General features: G+C 39.1%; 1 protein-coding gene across 1 annotated transcript in view; it reads left to right on the top strand.

Moving 5' to 3' along the window:
* SLC9A9 (solute carrier family 9 member A9) overlaps positions 1–26,413 on the top strand; it is a 613,140-nt gene that overhangs the window by 256,216 nt on the left and 330,511 nt on the right. The window contains exons 7-8 of the mRNA XM_019656952.1: positions 2,429–2,567; positions 6,911–7,016. Of these exons, the coding sequence (XP_019512497.1) occupies positions 2,429–2,567; positions 6,911–7,016 (245 nt within the window). The remainder of the gene's footprint in view (positions 1–2,428; positions 2,568–6,910; positions 7,017–26,413) is intronic.

Genomic DNA, 26,413 nt, shown 5'->3' with positions numbered 1-26,413 from the left:
TGCTCAAATGTCATCTCTGTTCTAAAATATGCCCCTTTCCTCCTTTGCACTGTTAAAAGTTGTGCATCTCTCACAAAATCACACTCAGCACCATGAGTAGAGCTAGCTGTGTTGTCTATTAGGCTTCTCTGCCTAGATATGCCTTACCTATGTTCAATGAAATGTTTGTTAACTCAAATTCTGCTTCTCTTCTCTATGCCCTTCCTGCCTGCTCCCAACACCCTGCCCCCACTGCATCACTGGCACATAGCAGTTATGCAGGGCATTCGTTCTGAGGAGCTTGGGAGCTGGAAAATTCAATGGACAGGTCTCCCCAGGTCAAGGAAAATCAATCTTCCACTTTTTCTTAAGTCAGACATCACAGGGAAGGTGTGAAGCTTAGCTATTCCCTGTTGGGTGGGGATCAGAACCCGTCTCCCCAAATGAAGACTCTGAACTGGTGGAGATACCCAGATGATTTCAGGTGACATACAGTGAACTTTTTTTTTCAAATTTAATATTTTATAATCTTATCTTTATTGAAAAGAAATATAATTAGCATATCAAACCTATGATTTCATAAATATTCTTTAATAAAAGAATATTTGAATAAATATTTTTATTCAAATGCTCTTGCGTTTGAATAGAAATGAGTTGATTTAAAGGACAACATTATGTAAAGAATGATATAGGATATGGCCAAATGGTCTGCTGGGGGTGCTCCAAGCTCAGGGAGCCTTGGGGACAGAGAAAATGCTTCTGGGAGGTGGGGTTGAGAGTGAGGAGATGCCTGTTCTATGGGTCAGATCTGCTGTAAGTGGCCTCAGGAAGGAATGGAACTATTTACAAAACTGTGTTACTGTACAAAAACCTTTGTTTGAAAGGCAGAATGTAAATGCAGTGTTCTCTCATTGCTATTGTTCTTTCACTGGAATGAAAAACTATGCTGTTGCATGTCAAGTCATGCGATTAGCTTTGCAGCCTTAAGCACAGCGTTTCATAATGGCCGTGGGATTTTATACCCTTTCCCAGGACTGGCAGATACAAAGGACCCAAATATGAATTTGCTTTTTTCCCTTTTATTCTGCAAGGCACAACACTTTACAAAAAGAAAAACACTTCAAAGGCAATCCTTTTCCCGCATACCTTTCAGGGCTCCATTCAAGATTCATATTAATCTTACCCAATTACATGATCAAAGCAGAAGTGTTTGGCCTACTTCAGTGGTTTAAAAACATCCAGGGAAAAACTAGGAACATTTCAAGCTACTTATTTTTATGCCACACATCTTCTTGTAGGAGAATTGGAATCCACTTCCCCGTTCTCTCTTAACTAGTTTCCAGGCACAAAAAGTCAGGTGAGAGACCTGCTTTAATTATCCGAGCCATAAAAGATTCAGTTACGTCTCTGTAAAATCCAATCTCATCTCAAATAGTGCGTCTAGTATACTATCTGCTCTCCACAATACTACAAATTCCCTTCCAGAACCCCCTGAGAAACTTGATTTTTTTTCTGATTAGTTTTAAAGACCTCTTATTAAAATTAAAACTGCAAAAAAACCCCACCAAATCTGAAATGTTACTTCCTTAGGTACCCCACACTACTGGTTCTAGCCTATCCATTTTAATGCTATGATATGAAGTTGACATTTTCTAAAATAAAACACACCTTGTCCTTCATATTAACACTCTGAGATTTGAGGTCCTGGCTAAAAAAAAAGCGCAAATATAACATACTTAAAAATATTTACGTGAACCCACTGCCTACTGGTGAATTAATTTTTCTCTATGGAAGTAAATCTGTTGGCAGCCACCAGAATGGGGTATAAAAGATGACCTCGGCAGCTGCTGCCATTTGTTTCACTGGGAAAATGAGGGTTTTGTCTCTCCCCAGGGGTTAATTCTGTGATGCTCTCTTCTGGGCTCTGTCTCTGAAGGGTTACACTGGAGAGGAGGAATGCTTTGTGGTTTATGACAGGATCACAGCAGAATATTTTGTACACGGTATGATTTGTATCACCCATTTGTGCACAGGCCATAAAAGTGCACTTTTTATCAGGAACATTTGTGAATATATAACAGCACTGAAGACATATGGCCACTAAATAATTCACAGTTATCTATCTCCTCAGCATATTCCTTGTACACCTACCATGTTTTAATGCCTAGTTTGCTCAGAAACAATATTCTTTATGACCCTTCCAGTATAAACATGTTTACTGACTGGCAGCAAATTATGGCTATTACGGAATGGGGCTGCACGGAAGGGGAAGGCTTTTAGCTGTCTCCAGCTCTGCCATCCTCATCTGGTGCCCCTGAACTCTTCCAAGCAGCACCTAACCTTATAAAAGAAGGTGCCCTTCCCAAAAGTGGGTGTTAAATTCCGACCTCTAGTACTTGGGCTAAGAAATGGAAGTCCCTAACTAACCTTCACCCTCTTCTCTTTTCAGTTCTATATCCATGTACAGTCCCAAGGAGAATCCAAATGCATTTGATGCTGCAGCATTCTTCCAGTCCGTGGGGAATTTCCTGGGGATCTTCGCCAGCTCATTTGCCATGGGGTCTGCGTATGCTGTTGTCACAGCACTTATATCCTTTGTCTGTGTGGAAGGCTGGGAACTTTTAAGAGACGTTAATGTCTTTAGCATATTTCTGAAAATGGACAACCTCCATGCCCAAAAATGGCTAGATAGTCTGGCTCAAGCATGACACAATGCCACTGGGGCCATCTGAGTCATGCTGGAGGCACAGGTTGGTACCAGCGGCAGAGGGGCTCAGGCTCTTTTCTCATCCAAGGCCAGTTCTAGCACTAATGATAAAGTCTGATCCTAGGGTATCAACTGCCTTAAAAAATTACTACCTTTGGAAATAGGTGGAGAGGGGGCACCAGGATTGGCTGTTTTAGGGTCAAGAGGAACAACTGAAGAGTCAAGGTCAAGAACAAGACAGGATTGGCTGGAAGTCATAAACTAGGTGTTCTCTCCCTCCTTTTCAAGCTTGTATCAATCACCAGCTCACGGCGATGACCAAGCCAAAGATCACCATGGGTTTAAACAAGCATCCACAGCTAGTTTATGGAAGAGGAGCTGAGAGCAAGGCAGAAATAATGTCTGTCATATCTGGGCAATTGTGTCACCTCATTCCTTCTTTTGCAGCAGAGAGGTGGGGGATGGGTAGAATTCCTAGAGGATTTGATCCAGGGAATGAATCTGGCCTGGTGGGGTGTTCACTTAGAGCAGTTGGATAGGGCAAAAAGAAGTCAAAGTTGAGGAGGACAGCCAGAAGGCCAATGTCAAGTGTGAGAGTTTAACAAAAGCCACAGAGAAGAGGCAGAACAAAGGATAAAAAACTGAAGACCTTGAGGAAAAGAGAAGGAAGAAAGTGCAAGAGGGGCTGGATACCAGGCAAAGAAAAAAAAAGTTGGAGTCTTTTTCCATGGGAACTGGCACTAAGCAGCTGCTAAAAGTCTAGGGTCTACTAAGGGTTTCTAAGATATCATGATATGAGTAAAACATGGACCCTGCCTTCCACTAGTGACAAACTTGGAAACACAAGCTCTGCATAATAGCTAGATAGAAAGTAAGTGCCAAAGCCACAGCCAAATTATTAGGACTATGAAAATGAAATGAGGATGAGGACACTGAGTCTGAAATAGTCCAATAGAATCTTGGCCAACCTTATGATTCTGGAAAATAATTTGAGAAGCAGTATTTATATGCAGAGTTGGACTTGGGCTTGGCCTGAAAGATAGGTAGAATATAGGCAAAGGATGCATGATAAGTGACTCAAGAAAAGACCAGCACTCATTAAGAAGTGGGGATGGGACTGAGGTGGCGTGTGGCAGATGTGTGAGAGGACCAAGGGTTTGGCCTGGTGAGCAATGGAAGATGAGGGGACCCCAGTGGGATAGAGTGAGCTTGTGGAGAATCTCGGAGTGTTACTCAAAAGAGTTTCTGCTCAGGTGAGCGACACATTGAAAGTCTTGTTTTTAAAACATAAATGAGGAACTGGTATATAGGATGAATCATGGGAGGAGGATTAAATGCAAAGGAAACTGTGATAAACTGTGAGGGAAACATCAGAAAGAAGACCAATGTTTTGAATAATCCCTAGAATTTAATAGTTGGTTGGTTATAAGAGATAAAAAAGAATGGAGAATCAAAATCCACTCCAAAGTTTTGTCCTGAAAACCCAGGAGAATGTCAACTCCATTGACAGAAATAAAGTAAGTCAGAAAAGGTAGGCCAGATTTCTAACAAAAATAATGATTAATAATCCACCCAGTCCTTAACGATATGTCAGGACACCCATATTTGTTCAACACCCAATACCTCACTTGACCTTCATGAAAATCATGTCATACAGATATACCATTTTTTTGGGATACTGAAACTTAGAGAGGGTTACCTAGAGCCCAAGGTCATGCAGCTAGTAAGCAGAGCCAAGATTCAAACCCAGGGAGCAAAACCAAGAGAGAGACCACACTCCTGATCACTACTCCCTGTTGCCTCTTGTTATTAAGTGGGATTATGATGGAGGTCACGTGTTATTTAGAGTAGAGTAATAGTAATGATGATAACATTTAGTGAATGTCAGCATGTGCCAGGGCCTTTTCACGTATTTTCTCATTTGAATCAACACGGTAAGACAGGCTGTTATTAGCCTCACTTTACACATGAGGAAACTGAGGCTCAAGGAGGTTAAGTAGATCACTCTGGGTCACATGTCAGTAATAATGAACATGATAATAATAATATCATCTCACATTTGTTGAAAACACTATCATGTGCCAGCCATTGCCCTTAGCATTTTGCATGGATTTTCTCAGATAGCTTTTATGAGAACCCTGGGAGGGAGATACTGTTATCTTCCAAAGATTACAGTTAAAAAAGCAGGCATATGAAGGTTCAACAAGTTGTCTGAGGCCATACATCTAGGACATATCAGGACCGGGAGTAAACCCAGGCTATTTGGCCCCAGAGCCTGCAGGAGGTGGGCAAGGTGAAGCTGGAATCTCCTCTGCCTGATGTGAAGGGAGCAGACTAACATGGGGACATAAGTCAGTGAGTTAATGAGGGAAAGGAAAAATTCCTGGAGGTTGAAAGTCTGCCGTGAAATTGGATCAGGTCTGGACAAAAGGGTGGGGAGATGGGAGAGACAGGGGCTCAGTCACGGTGGCAGGGTTGATCAGGTGGCACCTGATGGCTGTGACTCTCGCCAGCTCAGGCTGCTCAGGAGACGGGTCCACAGTCGTTTCTGCCATCAGCATAACCTCCACGCTTCGTCTGTAATGAGGCCAAGGCTCCTCAGAATGGAGGCCCCTGGGCTCTGGACAAGCGTGAGGCATGGCCCAAAATGGAACTACTTTAAAAAGGAGGTTGGACAAGAAGAATGACCTATGCTCACCTGATGTCCTCTTATGCAAATTGGCCTAAGCCTTCTCCACAACAAACTAGGAGAAGGAAGTCAGAGGAACAAGCTGCGCTAGAAACAAAGCCTGCCCTCCGTGTAACAAGAAGAGGTGCTGAAAAAAGGGTCAAAAGGCAGCCTGTGTTTTCCTCCAGATAAATAATTGCTCCCAGATCCTTACTGAATCTATTTCCAGGAAAGACATTCTATAAAACACATTAATTTAATTTTAAAAATTATGTACCCCTTGTTGCACACCGGGCCCTCTTCTGAGGAACTGATTTATACACTTAGGAGGTAGGTTGAATTACTACCCCCACTTTCACACAGGGAAACCAAGGCACAGAGTGGCCAAAAGACATGTCCAAACTGATACAGTGAATTGGAACCAGTTGGAGTTGGTTTTCAGAGGCCACTCTCCAAGCCGTGACATTATTCTGCCTCTTCTTGGCGTTTTGGCTTTCTAATACTTTACAAAACATCTTTAATATACTTCATCTCATTGTACTCTCCACACTTGTGTGAGTAGGTGTTGTTCTACTCAACAATTCACTCAGGAAAAAGATGAGGCTCAGAGAGGTAAACATATTGCTCAGAAATCACACAGCCAGTGACTGGCAGAGCCAAGACTTGGACCTGGATCTTTGACTCAAGAGTCATGCTTTTTGCTCCCCTGCCCTGCTGCTAAAAACCTCCTCTTGATGTGAAATCTTCTTTAGATTTTTTTTCTAGAAGCATAAAAATGCAACATTTTGTCTTCTTATGTGTGAGAATATTTTTGCCTAGCTGTGGACACAATTGCACTGTAGCCCTTTCCCATTGATCACACGCTCCTAATCACCTCTTCATAGCCCGTTCTCTGCAGGACTTGGATCACCGTGCCTTTGTTCTGTATGCAATTTGTAGGCTATTGACCAAGTGTCATCCTGGCTAGAATGAACCATTGCCTGCCAGAGGGCTTCTTGCGTGACCTAGAAATAACACACGTTTTCCTCCATCCTGCTTACACCAAGAGGGCATTGGCAGCTTCCCTATCGCTGAAGGTAAATGCTCAGTCGGCTCCTGTTTCCACCCCTAAGAGAGAGGAGTGTTCAAGGTGATCTGTGCACAGACCAGCTCTCCCCAGGGAGCTCTGACCTCCTTTGGCGCTGACGCACATGCAGCATCTCACCCACCCACACTCTCCATGGCTTTGTTTTCCTGGATTTCCTACAGTATCCTGAGGGGCACACCACAAGGCCCAATGGGAGAGGTTTTATACTCACAGTTAGCTGATTTTAACCTCTTAGCCAGACACCTTTTGTACCTGAACACAAGTTTGTGTTTTCAGCAGGTGCTCAGCCCCCAGTGAAGCATGGAACTCATTCTGGCTTGCAGACTGGTCCCAGCGAGAGTTACAGTACCCCAGTCAGGTCTGAAGGCAGTTCTCTTACTCTAAAACCATCACAACCACATCAGTTTTTCTCATCCAAGGTGAAGATTGGGCTGTATAAGCAGTTTTTTCCTTAATGAGTCTTCGTCACTTGACCAAGTTCACCAAGCTGTGCGAGTTCCCTATGCTGGAAACAGGCCTGTTTTTCCTCCTGTCTTGGAGTGCCTTCCTGTCTGCGGAGGCCGCCAGCCTGACAGGTCAGTGCTTCACGGGCGCAGCAAACAGGCTGTGTGGATGTGCGTGCCCCAGGACGCACCCCTCCCTGACACAGCAGGAGGGTCAATTGAGTCCTTATACTGGTTTGTGTCACCATCAGCCCCTCCTGCGTACTCTGGGGAGAAAAAATAATAATAATTCATCCATTTTGTACACAACAGCTTAACTTAAAGTCTCCAAAACACCATTTCCTCTTCTCTCCTGGCTGGTGGGGGTTGAGGGGTGTTGAAATCTACAAATGGATAGAGGTGATGGATGACTTTACAAATGAAGTCTCTACTCAGAGTGGGAAGGGATGTACAACTGCTTTATAGAAAAGGCCGGTGCTTTTCCTTTGGCTGTTGACAGCAAGTCCCCACATAAGCAGCCTCTCTGGGTGTGCACATTTCCACACACGGTCAGCGTTTAAAACCTTTGCTTACACTCTCTGGCAGGCCAGAAAACAAGGAGCTAATGTGGCGGCACTATAGCTTAACATGTCTTACCATAGAAAATCTACATACAGAGTCCTCTGAGGTGGAGCAGTTGACAGAGAAAGGGGACGTCCCTAAGGTCCCCAGGGCCATGGATCCTGTGATCTGGATTCAGCAATTACATTGCCTTTCTGCCACATGCAGGGTTTGCACTTGTGTAGCTGCCACGATTGGGTGCTTTTCCCTGTAGAAGAATCATTGTGGCTCCCAGCGAAATGTCAAAGCCATTTCTCTCTTCTGGCCTCGTTTCCTGCTTGTCCCAGGTTTCAATCCTGGATCCTTTGCGCTCACGACATCTTGTTTGACATTCAAGTGGTGAGAATCCCCCCTGAAGTGTTAACTAATAACTAGGTCTGCCTCCGTAAGGGTATTTGCATTTTAATAGGTGGTACTTGAAATCTAAATAATAATAAAAGTGGACATATCTTGAAGGTGTAATACAAGTCAGGTGCTGGCTCACTGCCTTCATGAATGTTTAATTTACAGAAAGACTCAAAGCTGGGAGCCATATCTAGTTTACTTAACCAACAGTAAGTAGGATAGCTGGGATTTGACATTAAATTTGATTACAGAGCCTGGGCTGCTGAGCACCAAGCATTGCTACCTTGAATGAAACTCCAGGGGTGAAATATGAGGCAGGCCCTCAAAGGTAGGAAGGCATTTGGGGCCCCAGGAGCCTGCCTGGTTCACTTGCTCCTTAGCCGGTTCTGCTGTCCTATGAACATGAACTCCTTGGCAAATCTTTTGTAATGATAACTGGCAGCTGACCCAACTTACTGCAGAGCCAGGGGGACCAAGCTGTTCCCTCGGGCTTTGAGGGTGTCTGTTGCTGATACAAAAAGCCACTCTGCCAGTTATTATGACACTGTAATCGAGGCTACATTGCCAGAGTCCACCCTCCTGGGCCCTATGTCCAGATCATTCCAGCACAGTCTGTTATGTTAGGGCCTTACTTGTTATTAGGGAGCTTGCTGAAGAGCGTATGCATTACAGAGATAAAGGACACTAGTGTTCCTTAAGTGAAATAATGGAGGTAAACAATGTATATCCATCATTCAAAAAAATTGGATTTCTTTTTCTCCACATTCTATGCCCTTTTAATCACTTCACATGTTGGTCAATGAAGTGAGTAGTGTTAACAATAAGAATACATATTTGACCTTCCAGAAATGAAAAGAAGTATCTTAACTCACCCGATGTTTTTTGTCTACTATTGAACTTTGTAACACACACACACACACACACACACACACATCCTAAGAATTGTTCGTTTCTGTATGTGAAAATTGTCATCTATTTCCTGGTCCATTTCAGCAAGATTGTTTTATTTACTTTATTTATTATTTAAAGGTTACAGTCTATTTATAAATTGCTAGTTTATGGGCACCTTGCCCTTTCACTACCCTTTTCATCCTGTTATCCTTACTGGATGCCATTCAGACCACCTCTAAGGAGCCAGCCTGATGGAATGGGTGAATGCAGGTGTTGGCCTCAGTAGCAGAAAGACCCAAATGTCTGGCTGCATCCAAGGGCACACTCATTCCAGAGCAGTACTCCAGAGTTGAGCAATGGCCAGTGGGCATCAGATACAAACCAAACTCTAGGTGTGAGCACTTTCTATCGCCAAAGACCAGCCTTTTAGTACAAATTACTTATGTGTTTGTTTGTTTGTTATTTAATCCTTTCCTACTTCCAAATTGGATTTAAGACCCTTATAACATGAGCCATGTATATCACGGGACCATTTAGTTGAGGGTAAATACTCAAGTGGTTTGAGATAGAGTTTTTCTGCAAAATTAGGCATCTGTTCATTGCAGTGGTTTGGCAATAAATGTAGCCATGAGCTTTCTGGCAGGCAAAGCCAAAAGGGAAACATAATGAGTTACATAGAAATAATACAACATTATGAAAAGAAGTCATACTCATTTATAGAAATGGGCAAACTTTTTTCCTGGTACTGAAATTTTAGGGGAATTTATCACATGCTTCCTTATATAAGGACCTTTCAACACCATAATGGACAGTGTATTGAATAATAGTTTCAAAAAAGATGGAGTCATTTCTCATGAACTTTCAATAAAATCTGAGGGTGTGATATCAAATTCAATTCTCTAAGGGCATTCATGTAATGACAAAAATCCTTCTAGTTCTAATCCACAAGTAAACTAATATAATGCAAAGCTAAAATGTAAAACAACTTTTTAAAAAGTGCTTGAAGAATGACTATATGACAATGAATGTACTGAACCAAATGGAATGAGCTGTAACTCAGTTTATGAGTAACTAGAAATAACCAGCAGTCATGAGGCTTTGTATGGGCTTACTAACAACACGTCGTGTAGGAACTGGGGATGGAGTTTGTAAGCAATGCTTTCTCAACAGAATTCCCCCAGTCCTGACATTTCAAAGTGGGTACTCAAGGATGCCCACAAAATGAACAGGACTCTAGGCCTGCCGCCCCAACTTTACCCCTTTTATTGGTTCCATAAATTGAATTTTCACATGAGATTTCATTCTTAAAAAGGATTTCTGTTGCTTTAAACAAAATTCATCTGTTTTTAAGAACATATTTTTACTTTTACTACCAAAGTAATACATATACATTGTAGAAAATTTAGAAAATGCAGATTCATAGACCAAAATAAAATTAGAATTGCCTATATTCTTACTGCCCGATAGTAACTACTGTTAATATTAGTCTGAATCCATCTTATTATATCCATATAGACACTTGATTAAATAAATACATGCACACATATATGTAATTATATTTTCTTTTGAAGTAACTGTTCACTCAATAATTTATAGTGAATGTTTTTCATGACACTAAATATTCTTGTATATTATTATTTTTAATGGTGGCCTAATATGATATCATATCGACTTGCCATAATTTCTTATATTGACCTTTCATTTATAGTTTCCAATATTATTAATATAATTGCAATGATAATCTTTATAGATTGATGATGGGTTTCTGTTTACATAATTGCTTAAAAATAAAGCTGCTGGATTAATAGGAAGACTAAAAATTTAATGTCTCAGAATAATTAATCCAAATTATCCTCCAGAAAATTTGTATCCCTTTATATTTTCACCAACAAAGTAAGAGAGAGCTCATTCACTCACATCTTTACCACCCTTGTAGCATGATACCTCCAGCTTTGTTCTTCTTTCTCCAGATTGTTGTGACTATTTGAAGTCTTTTATAGTTCCATAAAAGTGTTAGGATTATTTGTTCTATTTCTGTGAAAAATGCCATTGGCATTTTCATAGGGATTGCATTGAATCTGTAGATTGCTTTGGGTAGTATGGGCATTTTAACTATGTTAATTCTTCCTATCCATGAGCACAGTATATGTTTCCATATATTTGTATCTTCTTCAATTTCTTTCTTCAATGTCTTATAGTTTTCTGAGTACAGGTCTTTTACCTCCTTGATTAAATATATTCCTAGGTATCTTATTTATTTTTTGATGCAGTTGTAAATGGGATTGTTATCTTAATTTCTCTTTCTGATTGTTAGTTATTGGTGTATAAAAATGTAACTGGTTTCTGAATATTAATTTTGTATCCTACTATTTTACTTAATTCATTTATCAGTTCTAATAGTTTTTTGGTGAAATCTTTGGGGTTCTTTCTATATAGTATTATGTTATCTGCAAATAATGGCAGCTTTACTTCTTCCTTTCCCATTTGAATGCATTTTATTTCTATTTCTTGTCTGACTGTTGTGGCTAGGACTCCCAATACTATGTATATTAAAAGTGGTGAAAGTGGACATCCTTATCTAGTTCCTGATCTTAAGAAAAATACGTTTAGCTTTTCTCCATTGAGCACGATGTTAGCTATGGGTCTGTCATATATGGCCTTTATTATGTTGAGATATGTTCCCAGTATTCCCACTTTGCTGAGAGTTTTATCATAAATGAATACTGGATTTTATCAAATCCTTTTTTGCATCTATTGATATGACCATATGATTTTTATTTTTCATTTTGTTTATAGCTGTACCACATTAATTAATTTGTGGATAATGAGCCAACCTTGCATACCAGTAATGAATCCCACTTGATGGTGGTGTATGATCTTTTTCATGTATTGCTGAATTTGGTTTGCTAATATTTGCTGAGGATTTTTGTGTCTATATTTATCAGGGATATTGGCCTATCATTTTCTTTCTTTGTAATATCTTTGTCTGGTTTTTGGAATCAGGATAATAGTGGATTCGTAAAACGAGCTTGGTAGCCTTCCCTTCTCTTGAAATTTTTGGAATAGTTTGAGAAGAATAGGTGTTAATTTTCCTTTGAATGGTTGGTAAAATTTATTTGTGAAGCCATCTGGTCCAGGACATTTGTTTGTTGGGAGTGTTTTTTATTACTACTACGATTTCATTAGTGTTTATTCTGTTTCTTCTTGATTTTGTTTCTTCTTGATTCAGTCTTAGAAGATGGTGTGTTTGTAGGAATTTATCTGTTTCTCCCAGATTGTCCAACTTGTTGACATATAATTGTTTGTAGTACTTTCTTATAATTCTTTGCATTTCTATGATGTCAGTTGTCACTTCTCTTTCATTTCTGATTTTATTTATTTGGGTTCTCTCTCTTTTTTTCTTGATGAGTTTGGTTAAAGGCTCATCAATTTGTTTATCTTTTCAAAGAACCAGCTCTTGGTTTCATTGATCTTTTGTGTTGTTTTTTAGGCTCTATTTCCATTCTGATATTTATTATTTTCTTCCTTGTACTTACTTTGGGCCTTGTTTGATGTTCTATTTCTAATTCCTTTAAGTGTAAAGTTAAATTGTTTATTTGAGATTTACTTGCTTCTTGAGGTAGGCCTGTATTGGTATGAATTTTCCTCTTAGGACTATTTTATCTCTTATTATAGTCTTTGTTTTAAAGATTATTTTTCTGATACAAGTGTTTCTACCCCAGCCTTTTTTTTTTCATTTCCATTCACATGAAATATTTTTCCCATCCTTTTACTTTCATTCTATGTGTGTTTTTCGATCTTATGTGGGTCTCTTATAGACATCATATGTATGGGTTTTGTTTTCATATCTATTCAGCTACTCGATATCTGTTGATTGGAGCACTTAATACATTTACATTTAAAGTGATTATTGATAAGTACATGGTTATTGCCATTTTATTATTCATATTTATGAGGTTCTTGTTGTTGTTGTTTCCCCCTTCCTCTTTTTAAGAAGTCCCCTTAACATTTCTTGTAATGCTGGCTTGGTAGAATGAATTCTTTCAGCTTTTTCTTACCTGAGAAGCTCTTTATCTCTTCGATTTTAAATGATACCCTTGTTGGACAGAGTAGTCTTGGTTGTAGGTTCCTACTTTTCATCACTTTGAATATTTCCTGCGACTCTCTTCTGGCCTGCAAGTTTATGTTGAGCAATCAACTGATAGTCTAATGAGAGCTTTCTTGTAGGTAACCAGTTGTCTTTCTCTTGCTGCTTTTAAGATTCTCTCTTTGTCTTTTACCTTTGGCATTCAATTATGATGTGTCTTGGTGTGGGCTTGTTTGGGTTCATCTATGTACTTCTTGGCCTGGTATGTCTAATTTTTTCATCAGGTTAGGAAAGTTTTCAGTCTTTCTTCCTTTCTTTTTTTTTTAAAAGATTTATTGGGGAATTGGGGAGTGGGAACAGACAAGTTGTTGTCTTTTTGTTCTTCAGTCTAGTTGTGGAGGACGTCGCTTCACTGGCCCACATTGGCATTATCATTGCACTCTTCCCGGTTGAGGCAGTCGCTCACCAGCCATTGGATGGCTGCTCATAGCTGCTCACAGCAGCTCACAAAAGCTCACGCCTGCTGCCTGCCAGCCCCACTGCAGCCTACACCATCACCAGCGACTCACGGCCTCCCATCTCCAGGTCGAGCTCTTGTCCATCATAGCTGTAGAGGGCACAGCGTCACTGGCCCTCATGTGGGATTCGAACTGGGGCCCTGCTGCTTAGAGCTGGCGTCCCAACCCAACTCCTAACCAATGCACCACTCGGCTGGCCCCAGTCATTATTTCTTTAAGTAAGGTCTCCATCCCTTGCTCCCTGTCTTCTCTTTCTGATACTTCTGTGATGTGAATGTTGTTACACTTGATGTTGTCCCAGAGGTCCTTTAAACTATCATTATTTTTTCTTTTATTCCTTATTCTTTTTGTTGTTTTGACTGGGTGTTTTCTGTTACCTTGTCTTCCAAATCTGATTTGATCCTTTGCTTAATCTAGGCTGCCGGTGGTGCCATCTAGTGCATTCTTCATTTCAGTTATTGTATTCTTCACTTCTGACTTTTTGATTTATAGTTTCTACGTCCTTTTTTATGTTTATTATCTCTTTTTTGAAATTCTCACTATGTTTCTTAAACATTCTTATAACCAGTGTTTTGAACTCTATGTCTGGTAGGTTGGTTGCCTCCATTTCATTTAGTTCTTTTTTCTGGAGTTTTCTTCTGTGCTTTTATTTGGGACATGTTTCTTTGTTTCCTCATTTTGTCTTCCTCTCTGCATTCATTTCTATGCATTTGGTAGATCCTTTATGTTTCTCAGTCTTTGCCAGGTAGCCTTACGTAGTAGGTGTCCTATGTGGCTCAGTTGCACAGTGTCCCTGATCACCTGTACCATGTGCTCAGGGAGTGTCCCTTTTGTGGGCTGTGTGTTACCTATATCAGTTGTAGGGTTGACTCTCAGGCTGACTGGCTGTTGGGATTTGCTAGAGCATATGAGCTGCTGTGTGGGGGCTGACTCCTCATAGGGGGATTTGCCCAATGGGGGATTTGCCCCAGTGGGCTCCTCTGCCTGTTGAGAACACCCTTTGGGTATGTTGCTTGTGGGATACTTGGGTGGTGCTCTGGTGTGGTCTGAAGCCAACCCTCAGATGTGTTGTTTTGGTGCCTCTTGGGAGAGGCGTCCCGCAGAAGGCTTAACACAGGAAAGCTTGTGCCTACCTGTAGGCTCCACATGAAACAGGCTCTACACAAACACAGGGATAATGGAGGCTATCCCTCTAGCCCTCATCCTGAAGCTACACACTCAGTCTTATGCTGTATGTCTCTGATGCCTCTCAAGTTCCTTCCCCTCCACTGGAGCCCAGGGTAAATGCCTGCAAGCGAGTGAGTCTTTGCACGGGCTCTTTAAGAGGATGTCTGGGTTTCCAGCTGCCTTCTGTCTCACCTGAATGGGTGGAATCCTTGTTGATTTTCACAGCCAGAAGTTATGGGGACTCCTCTTCCCAGCACTGGATCCCTGGACTGGGGAACCGGGTGTGGGGCTGGAACCCCTCACTCTTCAGGAGGGACTTCCACTGCCGAAATATCCCTCCCAATGCTTAACCACTACCTGCAGGTGTGGGGTTAGCCTGTTACACATGTCCACCCCTTTTATACCAGTCTCAAAATTGGTGTCTAATTTATACCCTCAGTTATAGGAGTTCTGTTCAACTAGTCTTCCAATGGTTCTTGAGGTTGATTGTTCTATAATTTAGTTGTAATTTTAATGTGGTCATGGGAGGTGGCAGGCACAGCATTAACCTATTCTATCATCTTAGAATCCTCTTAAAATTTGTTTGGATATGAAGTACAAGATTTGATTTTCTTTCTCAATGGTTATCCATGCATCCTAACACCCTTCAACCTTAAACTATGAATTTATAATATCATATATATATATATATATATATATATATGTATATCCTGGTTTCTATTGTTCCACTGAGATTTTGGTCTTCTCTTTTTTATCATTTCATCTTCTTGGCTCATTTTGATATCCAGTAGATCAATCCTTCATACCCCTTCCCCATGTTCAAGAGTTTCTATGATATACTTACATACAGAGGGTGCCAAAAAAAATGTATTCACATTTTAGGAAAGGAAAAAAACTGTGTTAAAGTTATAATACTCAATATATACTGATAACAAAAGATGAATACAAGTTATGTGTATACATCTTTTTTTGGCACCCTTGGTATTTATTATTCCAGATGAAGTTCAAAATATTGGGTTGTCAGAAATGTCATGACACATTTTTGCAACAAAAAACATAGAAAAAATACATCATGACTTTTTCGACAACCTAATAACTCTGTTTTGTTTCAAGCAAAAAATAACTTTGGGATTAATACTAGGGTTTCATTAAAATTTTTAGATTAATTTGAGGAGAAGTGGTGTTTTTACAGTGTTTAATCTTCTCACCCAGGAATATGTTACGTCTCTCCATTTATTCAAGTTATCTTTTATGACCCTTAGTAAATTTTTATAGCAGTCTTCACATTTGATCTACAAAATTTCTTATTAAGTACTTTTTAAGCTATCTTATATTTTGGGATACTATGATGAATGGAACCTTCTTCTATTATATTTTCTAACTGGCTACTGCTTTTTTATGTGCATCTAGATTTCACTACACTATTTGAGTTACACTTTGTACTTCTGAAATATAGAACTAGAGCTGGTGCGAAGAATTAGGGTTGATAAGCAGAAGTTGTAGTAGACTATCAGGTCCATGAGGGCTATATGAGCACCAGCAGGGTGACTGAACTATTCTAGGCACTCAATATCTCTTGAGAAATGGAATGAATGATTTTAGCTCAATAAAAGGAAAAATTTCCAAGATCTGAATAACAGACTTTTTTATAAGGTAGTGAGTGCCTTCCCTATGCTTTATAATATTCTTGTAGATTTCTATATGTCCACTGGTCAGGATATTCCAGGGCAGATTCTTATGTCAATTAAAGATATATAATAAATTACATTAATCTGCAATTTCATTTCCCTATTAAGTTAAAATAGAAACATGTAGACCTGAGGAAATAAGAGCCTAGTCTAGAAGAATATGGTGGACATATGTTGGTTTTTGTTGCCTATCTTCCATCCTCACTTTCACTGGTAATATAGGGTCGTCGGGAAAGCCATGACACATTTTTGCATTGAAAAACATGGGAAAATGCATCATGACTTCCCCAACGACCCAATAGCATCCTGGAATTACTTAGGGAAGTACCCCTCCCCCATCAGATACCATCTTGCTAATCAAGCCATCCCACCATTCCCTGCCAATGAAAATAGGAACATCCAAAGCTACATGCAGCAGACACTTCCCCTGAGATGTGAACCTTTAGGAGGGAGATAGAAGGATGTATAACTGTTGGTACTTGTCCTTTCCAACAGCAAAGCCCTCTTATGACTATTTCTTCATGCCTCAGGTACTTGGAGTTGCTTTTGTACCTCCTTTCTGAGAGCTATCACACTTCCCTCCAATACATCCCTTTCTGATTATAGTAGCCAGAATGAGTTTTTCGTGCTTGCAAACAAAGAAACCTACATGCTACAAGGGAAGAAGTAATTCACGAGGTGTATCAACAAAAGTCTGCACATGCTTTTGGCTAGGATACTTGGGACCATCTTATACCAGGTGCATACTGATAGACAAAAAGAATCAAGCCTTTAAAGACAGTTTGCACAGTATTCATTATCCTTTTAAATTCAGCTTTTTATAAGATTTGCTATGAACACTTCAGTGGGTGGGGGTGTGGGGGACCTTGCTCATTACCACATCTTCTGCTTTCACTTTCAGTTGTTACTAATTTGATGATGATCATTTGATTTATTTTGATCAATTTTTACTTCAAGGGCTACATTTGCAGGCGCCTCATCTCCATCTCTTGGAAATTGCACCTGCAAATGTTCAATAGTCACATGGAAGAACTTAGTTTTATGGAAACAAGTGGCTTTTAGACATGCAAATGAAGGTTGGTATTTCTATTACCCAGAAGTCTCATTCTCTGCTACTGGAGATATACAAGTACAGTTTGAGAATACTGTTCTTTGGGAAGATTGGGCAGAATGTCAAATGCAAGGAAGAAATCTTTCTAGAGGTTAAGAATGTGTCACTAGAAATGGACTTAGGGAATTCACACGAGCTGGGAGAGCACAGAAAGATGAAAATGTATGTGGATGTGTGTGCCCTACTTAAATATCAGCCATTGAAGGGTATGTCTCTGGTTTCTGGTTCTTCTACTGACTTGCTGAGGGATTGGAATAAGTCATCCTATTAATTGGTATCTCAATTTTTGTTACTGCTAAAGTAAAAAGGCATTTATTACTTTGTAATGGAAGGACATTGTACTATACAGAATGTGGTTATTGAGTAAATGCATGACCACAAGGGAATCTCTCTCTGAGGTGCCTGGTACACATGTGTACCTAACTTCTGATCAGGTAGAATTTTTTTGAACAGAGGCCTATTTTCTAAAAGTCATTAGGTTACTGAGCCATTATTTTAAATTAAATATTGAAAATAATTCAGCAGTGTTATTTATAGTACAATCTCTAATGAAAAATAAATTGTGTCATAGACACTGCTTTTCAGTTTATACAGATAACCAAAAAAAGCACAGCTATACAGGTTGTTTGAAAATTCATTTTTATAATCTGTTTTCCAGCTGATACTTTGGGGGTCAGGTTTTTGCCAGAAGCAAACTTTCAGGGACTGTCATTAAACAACCAAAGAGTAAGGTTTCTAATGGCAACAATGACACCACATCTAATGATTTCCCTGCTTCCAGGCACTGCTGGAATAAAACAAGCTTCCATTTTTAGATTCCTGGGGCATATTTTATGTCCATTGGAGGCAAAGAAGGGGGAGGGAATCCATTGGCATACCTTGTTTTCTCATATAAAAAGTTAAACAGTATAGCCCATGCTTTTACTCAATTTACAATGATTTCCATCTAAGCAAATAAACATGTAAAAATCTGAGAGAAAAAAAAATCCTGATTGCTGTTGCTGTTGGGCTTTGTAGTATGATTCTAGAGAGTAAGAAACTGGAAAAACTTTAAACATAGGCAGGTAAACACAAGTGATGCTCTGGCCCATTCATTAAGGAATTAACCAAGATATCTGAGAGAGGAGTATTCAGCACACGTAGGTCAAGCACAACAGAAACAGTTAACTCACCTCAGTTCCATCACCCTGGGATGTTCTCTTGTTGGTTTCATGCGAAAAGGGCCTGATTACATTGTCATGCTAAGGAAAAGCTGACACTGGAAAGCTCAGGTCCTGCTTATCCATCGCATTAGCTCTTACAAGGCTGTTGTAGGGTAAGTAGTCAGGAGAAGGAGAACTCAGGAAAGTTTTGTTTTTACAATAGAAAAGAAGGAAAGATTACCAAATGAAATGACTATCACTGGACACGTTGAGACTTTACTTCATCTGAGTATGTTGGCTGATTACTTCTCATCTCCATCACCCCTCAGCTTGGCAAATTTTTGTCTGGAACTCTTAAGAAGGATTTTAGCACAAAAATGAATGTACTGCATTTGGCTTGCCACTGATGCATTGCATGACTGGATGGGAAATATATTTCTAGATCTCAGTAAATAAAGCAAATCACCAGGAGGGGATTTAGTTTGATTGATTTCTCAAACCAAATCAGGCCAGTTTGAGCTTCTAAGTGCATGTCCTTAGTGAACATCTCTTAGCTTAAAACTGTTTTTGCTTTCACATTGACAGGACCATGTAAATTTAACCTAATTAGCCAATAATTCACCAACAAATTAGGTGCACTGAGTGTTTTCCAAGCCAAAAATAAAACCCGGAGGCTGAAAATATTAGACATTCAAGATGTAGTAATAGGCACCCGAAAATCCCACGGGAATTAGTTACCAACACACTGAGACAAAGGCAAGTATGCAACAATTCCATTGCAATAAATGCAGGTGTAAAGTACATCTCCTCACGTGAGAGCTCATGAACTCACACCTGCACTTTCATGAATCAAACAGCCCATCTTGCAATAGTCATACAACCTTGCACATGTAAGTTGAGTTGTGGACAAATTTACTCCTGCTTTCTTCACTGCAGATGCTTTTGGTCATCATTTAACATCTTCTCATGGTGGCAGAAGGGAGAGGGTAAAAGAAAAAGTTCTTTCTCAAGAACCTATATTCTGCATGGGATGTAGAACATTGTCAGAAGACAGGTGGCACAAAGATACAACACACAGGTGAAGGAGAAAGAGGAGTCAAGGATAATTCCAAGATCCCTATATCAACTCAATCAATGGCTTATTTCACAAAATGGGGACTATAGTGAATGAATACATGTAGTAGAAAGGGAGACACAAAAAGCGAGTTCATTCAAAAATCTTCTGGATTTTACACAAGTGCAGAACTTTACATGGAAAAGTACAGTGGACAATTGGACATAGGTATTCTGGGTGAGGTTGCTAATTGGAGATTTAGGTGACATTGGTGTAAATTTATCAGCTGTCTCCAAGGAAATGAAAACTGAAAAGAGGGGGTCAGCCTGATGAACACCAACATTTGAGGTGGAATGCCAGAGATCTAAGTGAAAAAGGATTTTTCTCCCTCTCCAGACCGCAAGTTAATTAGCATAAATACTACTACATTATGAAGGAGATTTCTGTTTTAAATGGAAATTTATAAACCTTGCAATATAGCCATGAAGTAACTCTTAAAAACCTGAGTACACTCTGCATTGGATAAACCAGAAATAAGACTATAGATCCATGCTGTTTTCTGTTTTGATGCTCTTATGATTAATCTGCCAGTGTGGTGTTGCCAAATATGGTGAAATAGACAGGAATTGCACTCTTTGGAAACTTGGAATTGTTGATATTCCCTAAAGGAGTTTTCTATTTCGTTAAATCTTTGACTTCTCAGTTCCAGGTTCATGTTCAACGGTGGTGGTAGGAAACCTGTCAGAAATGTCTCTTTTTACTAGATCAAAAATAAATAAAAGTGTGGCATGGAAAAATAACCCATCAACCTTAAAACCCCTCTGAGTACTGCCTGAGAGCAAGACACATTTTTTCTTTCTCACTCACTTTCTTTCTGCATTCTGATGATATAATCAATATTTCCTGTCCAAAAATGCAATATTCTTCAACCTTAGAAACCCCTCAAGTCTGTATTTAATGTCAAAGAAAATTATGCTCCATGTGACAGGTGTTTATTTTTCAGCTTCTGTATCTGAAGGCTTCATCAACTTTTAATGAGAGAAGAACTACTGAATAACGTTATCAATAACAGAGACTATAGGTGACAGTAGTCTTGATAAGAAAATTTAAATATTAGAAGAAAATGGACTGTGCCACTAACAGATCCAAATAAATATCTACTTGTACGTGAGGATCAAAAACTAATTTCTCCCATGGTCTCTTTTCAAAGCAGATAAATATTTCTTGAATTCTAGATTTATTCCTTTGACAAACTTACATTTGAGCACCTGATGTCTGCTGGGTACTGTTAGGGCATTGAGGGCAAGGCAAAGAGGGAAGAGGTAAGCCCAGTCCTTGAGGAGATCTAGGTCAAGAGGGAGAGAGCAGGTATTCCAGGTGACAGGAAGTCAACGTGAAGCTCTGGGGCCCTGTGTAATTCTTCAATTCCATATACTCAGAACTTGACACACATGTAAAAACTGAACCATTGAGATCACAGGCATTCAACATTGGAATATGCTTAGAGGTCATTCAGAGCAGTGTTTGCCAGAGTTACTTGACACTTATTGGCAAAATATAAAATAAAATAGCTTTATCATGTACCTATCTGCCTACAAGAATAGGTTTTTTTTTTTTTGGCCTATAAGGGTACTTACATACTTTAGAGTACACAAAAATCTAATTAAAAATTATGAAGTTTTTCTATTTTCTTCCACTGTTCAGTGGGCTTTCTTGTATACCTCAGTCTGAAGAATACTAATGCAAACCATCTTCTTTCATTCATTAGGAAGAAAACAGTGGACCGGGCAATGAATTTAAATTTCACAAGTCATCCAACTAGTTGAGTGTCTGAACTATGACAAATAAATTCCAGGTCTCCTGACACCCAGTGTAATACATTTTTTTATGTATAATTTACAACCACACATTGAACCTTGATCATGTAAGCATATGTTTATACATACACATACACATATACAATATTTAGTAGTACTTTTCTACGAGGGCCCAGAAGTGAGAATCAAGGAGAACAGTGTAAATGGTACTCTGTTAACCAAAAGATGTTAATTGTCCTCTGAAAATCAATCTCTCTGGAACGAATTTACTTGCTAGCTGAATCATTATTTTTCCCAAAGAACTACAGACCTTCCTATGCTGTTTCCTAAATGTCTTCTCTTGCCAAGTAATTTGAATGTAACTGTGTACCTCTTTGTGGTTTCTCAAACAGCTCTTTTAGCTAGTATTACAAAGTGTTGTTTCTAGTTCTTGTTCAAAATGGCATAAATGAGTCTCTGCTGCCAGCCCTTCAGGGATCTTGCCTTCCACTGAAATCTCACTGTGCAGACACTGAAAAGCAACCTTGTGCACACACATGCGTCAGAAACTCTTTTTACTTTCTCTAGGTCACTTTTTTATTTCTTTCAGAGCTCTGTTATTTATTTTAGGTCTCAAATATTTTTGAACATGTCCCACTCCCTGTAGACCTGAATGTATGTACTTGGTCCCACTTGTCATTGATACAGGGCCTCATAAATACAACTTGAATTCAAGAGCTCGGACATGAACTTAGCAATTGCATTTCATGACTGTTTTGTTTTGTTTTGTTTTTTGCCAGCAGAGATGGAAACAGAATGATCAGTTTTTACTTCTGTTGGGAAAAAAATGAAGTAATGTTGACCATGAGAGGATAGATATGTGTATATAGGTGTTTTATATTTCTAATTTTTTTATGAATGTTAGGACTAATAAAGCATGCAAGATAAAGTGCTTTTATACTAATAATAATTAGTTTGACTATTTTGAGCATAGAGTGTATTAGTTGCTTCTTCTATTAAGTTTTGTATTTTAAAAATATAATTATTAATTCTATGTGTATTTGTTCTCTACAATGGATTAAAATCCAGAGTGTGCTGATAAACTGCCTGTTTCTCATACATGCCTCACAGCCTCCTACCTCTCTCCCTTCACTCATATTGAATTCTCCACTGTGGACCCCTAGACACTTCTCATCTTTCAAGACCCAAATGCATCCTTTAGGTAAACTCACCTCATCTCTCTTCCATCTTCCCCAGCCCGAAAGAAATCACTCCCTCTTAGGATTCCTATTTTCTTGTTGCCTACTACATTCTACCCCCTATTAGACGACTTTGTGTGCTGTCTCTGTAAGGAGACATAAATCCGCTCGAGGTCTGGGGCTGGGTTTATTCATTCTTCTGTCCCCACAGCCATGACTTGTGCTGTGCTTATTGAATGACCTCAATAGATAAATAACATCTGAGTGGATGAATAACAGATACCCATGTTAACTTACAAAAATGTGGTACCTTAACTGGGGTGTTACTGAGAATTGTTTAAATTTGGATTACTAGGAGTAAGGAACACATTTTCACCAGATTTTTCTTAGTGTAGGAGTTAATATGAAAGAGAATGCAACAAATAATGATTAAGGTCATAGAATGTGCCAGACCCATACTAGATGCTTTGTATTTTCCCCCAACAACTTGTTGAATAGGAAATGCTATTGCGTTTATCCCTGAAATGAGCTTCTCTAGGTTATTCCTTCTTTTCATGTCCTCTTCCTTTCATCCACTTCTAGTAATTTTAGTGAAACCCGATATTTACTTATCCATTAGTGTTTAATTTATGAAGCATTTTAACATCCATCAGGTGCTTTATACTTAGAACACATCTGTAAAACACATGGGTGTTATCCAAATGATAAAACTGAGTCTTAAATGGGTAAAGCCATTGGCCAGCATCATCCATTTTCTACCTGCAGCCATTGGCCAGAGAATGGCAGCCTATAAAGGATGGAGACAAGAGGGACCCAGGGCCTGAGAGGCATGGGCCACAGTTATGTTACAACTCTTCATTTTACTGACCAAAGCTAGTTTTTAAATGTTCTCTTTGGCTATTTTTTTCTTTATTAAATTTTTAATTCTACTTTTTTGGGGGTCTACTTTTATGTATCTTGTCTGGCTTCCTGAGCTAAATAGTCCCTTTAATTTTTTCCTAATTAAAATAATGCATGTTAGACTATAAGCTTTCCTCTGAATAATTCTTTTGTTCTATCCCATTGGTTTTGGTAAGGAATGTACTGTACTTATTGTTATTTATTTTTATATAAACTAAAATTCCAAATTTGATTTCATCTTCAACTTCAATGTTATTTAGAAGAATACAGTTAAAAATCCCTAATGGACATATTTACACAGCTAAACTTTTTTGTTAATTTTCAATTTTATAACATTGTGATCAAAGAAGGGTGTCATTTATCTGCTTTTTTTTGGAAGGGGAAAGAATTTATTGAACTATTTGATAATAAAATCATCAGTTTTATCCCATGCAACTAATTTATCTCACATTATTTTTGCTGGGATTAAGAATAAATAATTTAAAAATAAAGAACAAAATTTTAAACTTCTCAGATGTCTTTGATAGATAATTTTTCCATGAAACTAAAATTACTTCATAGAATCGTGTCAATTCTGGAAAGCCACAGAATGAAAATATGGAGAATTAAACACAAAAATATAATTTTAAAATATTTTTATAGTTAGCAAAAGACATTTATAAGCCAAGAAAAATAAGTAATAAAAATTGTGTTGATCCTGTAGAGCTGTCATCTAATTAGAAGACAAAATGTTTAAGGGGCAAAAATAAGGCAAAGTCTTTTTTTAGGACTATACAAGATCAAAGCCAAGCCATAACAAGAGTGATACTTAAAACCAAAGTGTTGGTCAGAGATATGCTTCTTAAGGTGTGATGCAGGTGCCAGTAGCATGGACATCTGGACATCCCTGATGCACAGACTTGGGTTCCATTTCAAACTTGCTGAAGTAGAATCTGCATTTAACGAGATTCCCAGGTGATTTGGTTGTACATTAACATTTCATAGATATTAGGTAGAGTTTTTGAATCTCTCCTGCCTAATGCAGGTTCTTGAGCCACAGTTGTGCTTCCAGGTGGGGTCAAGTAGCTGTATGGGGACAGTAGGATATGCTTTAAAGTTAAGCACTGCCCAGGAGTGACAAGGACAAGCAAGACCGAGGGGCAAGAAACAGCAGTAAGAGAAAAGAAAGAATTGGTTTTCTCTGAGGCAACCTGTGTCTGTCACTTGGATGCAAACAGCAGAATTACCCATTTTCAATATCCTTTGACCTGAAAGTTTGTGGTCTAGAGATTTAGAGATGTCCTTTTCTACACAAGGGAAACATCCTGAGTTTAAACCTCTAGCTTAATTGAAAATAATTAAGTTTTTATAATTAGAAGTTGCAGTAATGATATTTAAATTTTTTTACTTTAGAAGGGTTGTCTGTCTAAATTTGAAAGAATATTTGAAAGTCCATAAGTTTATCTTGTCTTTACTTTTTGAAACAATTGGGTCACCTCTATTCAAAATGTCTAAAGGCTTCATTTGAAACCATTATTGTTTCCTTGCCCTGAACTTAAAAATAAAGAAGAAAAAACAAAACAAAACAAACTGAGGTGTTAATCCTAGTGAATTAATAAAATAATATATAGGAAAATAACAGGCCCACAGAATTGGAGGATATCCAAACGTCTACTTTATGAAAAGAATTCTTTCTACAAAGCTCTGGCAGATGATCATTCAACCCAAACATTTCAAATAATGGGGGAAATTCTCACACTTTTAGGCAGGAGCTTCTTTGGGAGATAGCACTCACATTTTGGAAAGATTATATGACTGGGAATCAGAAGACACATGGCAGAGTCTGGGTAATCCCTCTTTAATTTAGTTATAAGCCTAACTTACTCCTACCCCAGCCGCTTGTTCCAATCTAGTGGCTCAAACTCATCATTTTTTAAAATACCAATCCCCATCCATACGTAAGATTGAAATAAGACTAAGTCAAGTCCTTTGGAACTTGGCATGGCATCTCAGCTGCTATTGGTATCCCCCACTGTTCCAGTTATACAGGAGGATACAGGATGTATTTTATTTTCAATGACAAACTGTCAGTGGTTTCAGAAAACCATCAAGATTTAGAATGAGAAGGGACCCACAGGAGGCTACTGCTCAAGATCTGGTCAGGAAGGAGGAACTGGCTGGCCATTGACAAAGTTTAATACAGGTGGTGGAGAGCTGAAGAAGTATATAGGGGACTCTGAGGCAACACAGAGGTAGTATTTGTAGGACACAAGTGTGTGACCCCTGAGATAGGAGGGAGCAAAGGGAAGAGAATCTAGAAACTCTTAAAAGAATACCACTGATCTGGGACCTGGACCTCTGAGGACATGGCCTGTTTGCTGCTGATTTCTTTGAGGGGTCTCCTAAGGCTGTTCTGGAAGTACAGGAAAAAACCCCAAAAAACAGAAAACAGGGGTGGAACCAAAGGCCAAAGCCATGGTGAAGAACCAAAGGCCAAAGCCATGGTGAAGCACCACCGCTGAAATGTAGCTGACAAGAACAGAAGGCAGATGGGAAGGAGGAGCAAGGCCTTTTCTCCTCTCCTGCATCCCGGCCCTTCTGGGGCTCCATCCTGGCAGAGCACAGCAGCTCTAGCAAAGAAAGATGTGGGAGCAGAGCCCCAGCCCCAGGATCACAGATTCTAGTTTGCTGACTGGCCCAAAGAACACTTGGTCTCTCTCCCCGTCCTTTGTACACCTGAGAATCTGAGATCCAAAGCATGTAAGAGAGTTGTCTGGGGCCCCTCATAACAGTGGGCTTAACAGCTAGTGCTAGCAGGCATAGATGTGTAAAACTATAATGATAACTCAAATGCACTTCTGTAAGGTAGAAAACTGGCAACTCTAAATATGTTTAGATGGCAAAGAATTTGATAAATAATAAAGGCATTTATATGAGACATTTTCAAAATGTGTTTTGGCTTGTAAAAGTCATACTAATTACAGTAATTTGTGTGAGATAATTAATTACCAAGGTATAGAGTTATGACTATGTATGCTAACACTAAGGATCA

The sequence above is a fragment of the Hipposideros armiger genome, unplaced genomic scaffold (assembly GCF_001890085.2).
Source record: "Hipposideros armiger isolate ML-2016 unplaced genomic scaffold, ASM189008v1 scaffold_270, whole genome shotgun sequence".
Taxonomy (NCBI): domain Eukaryota; kingdom Metazoa; phylum Chordata; class Mammalia; order Chiroptera; family Hipposideridae; genus Hipposideros; species Hipposideros armiger.
This window is presented reverse-complemented; position numbering and strand designations above follow the sequence as displayed.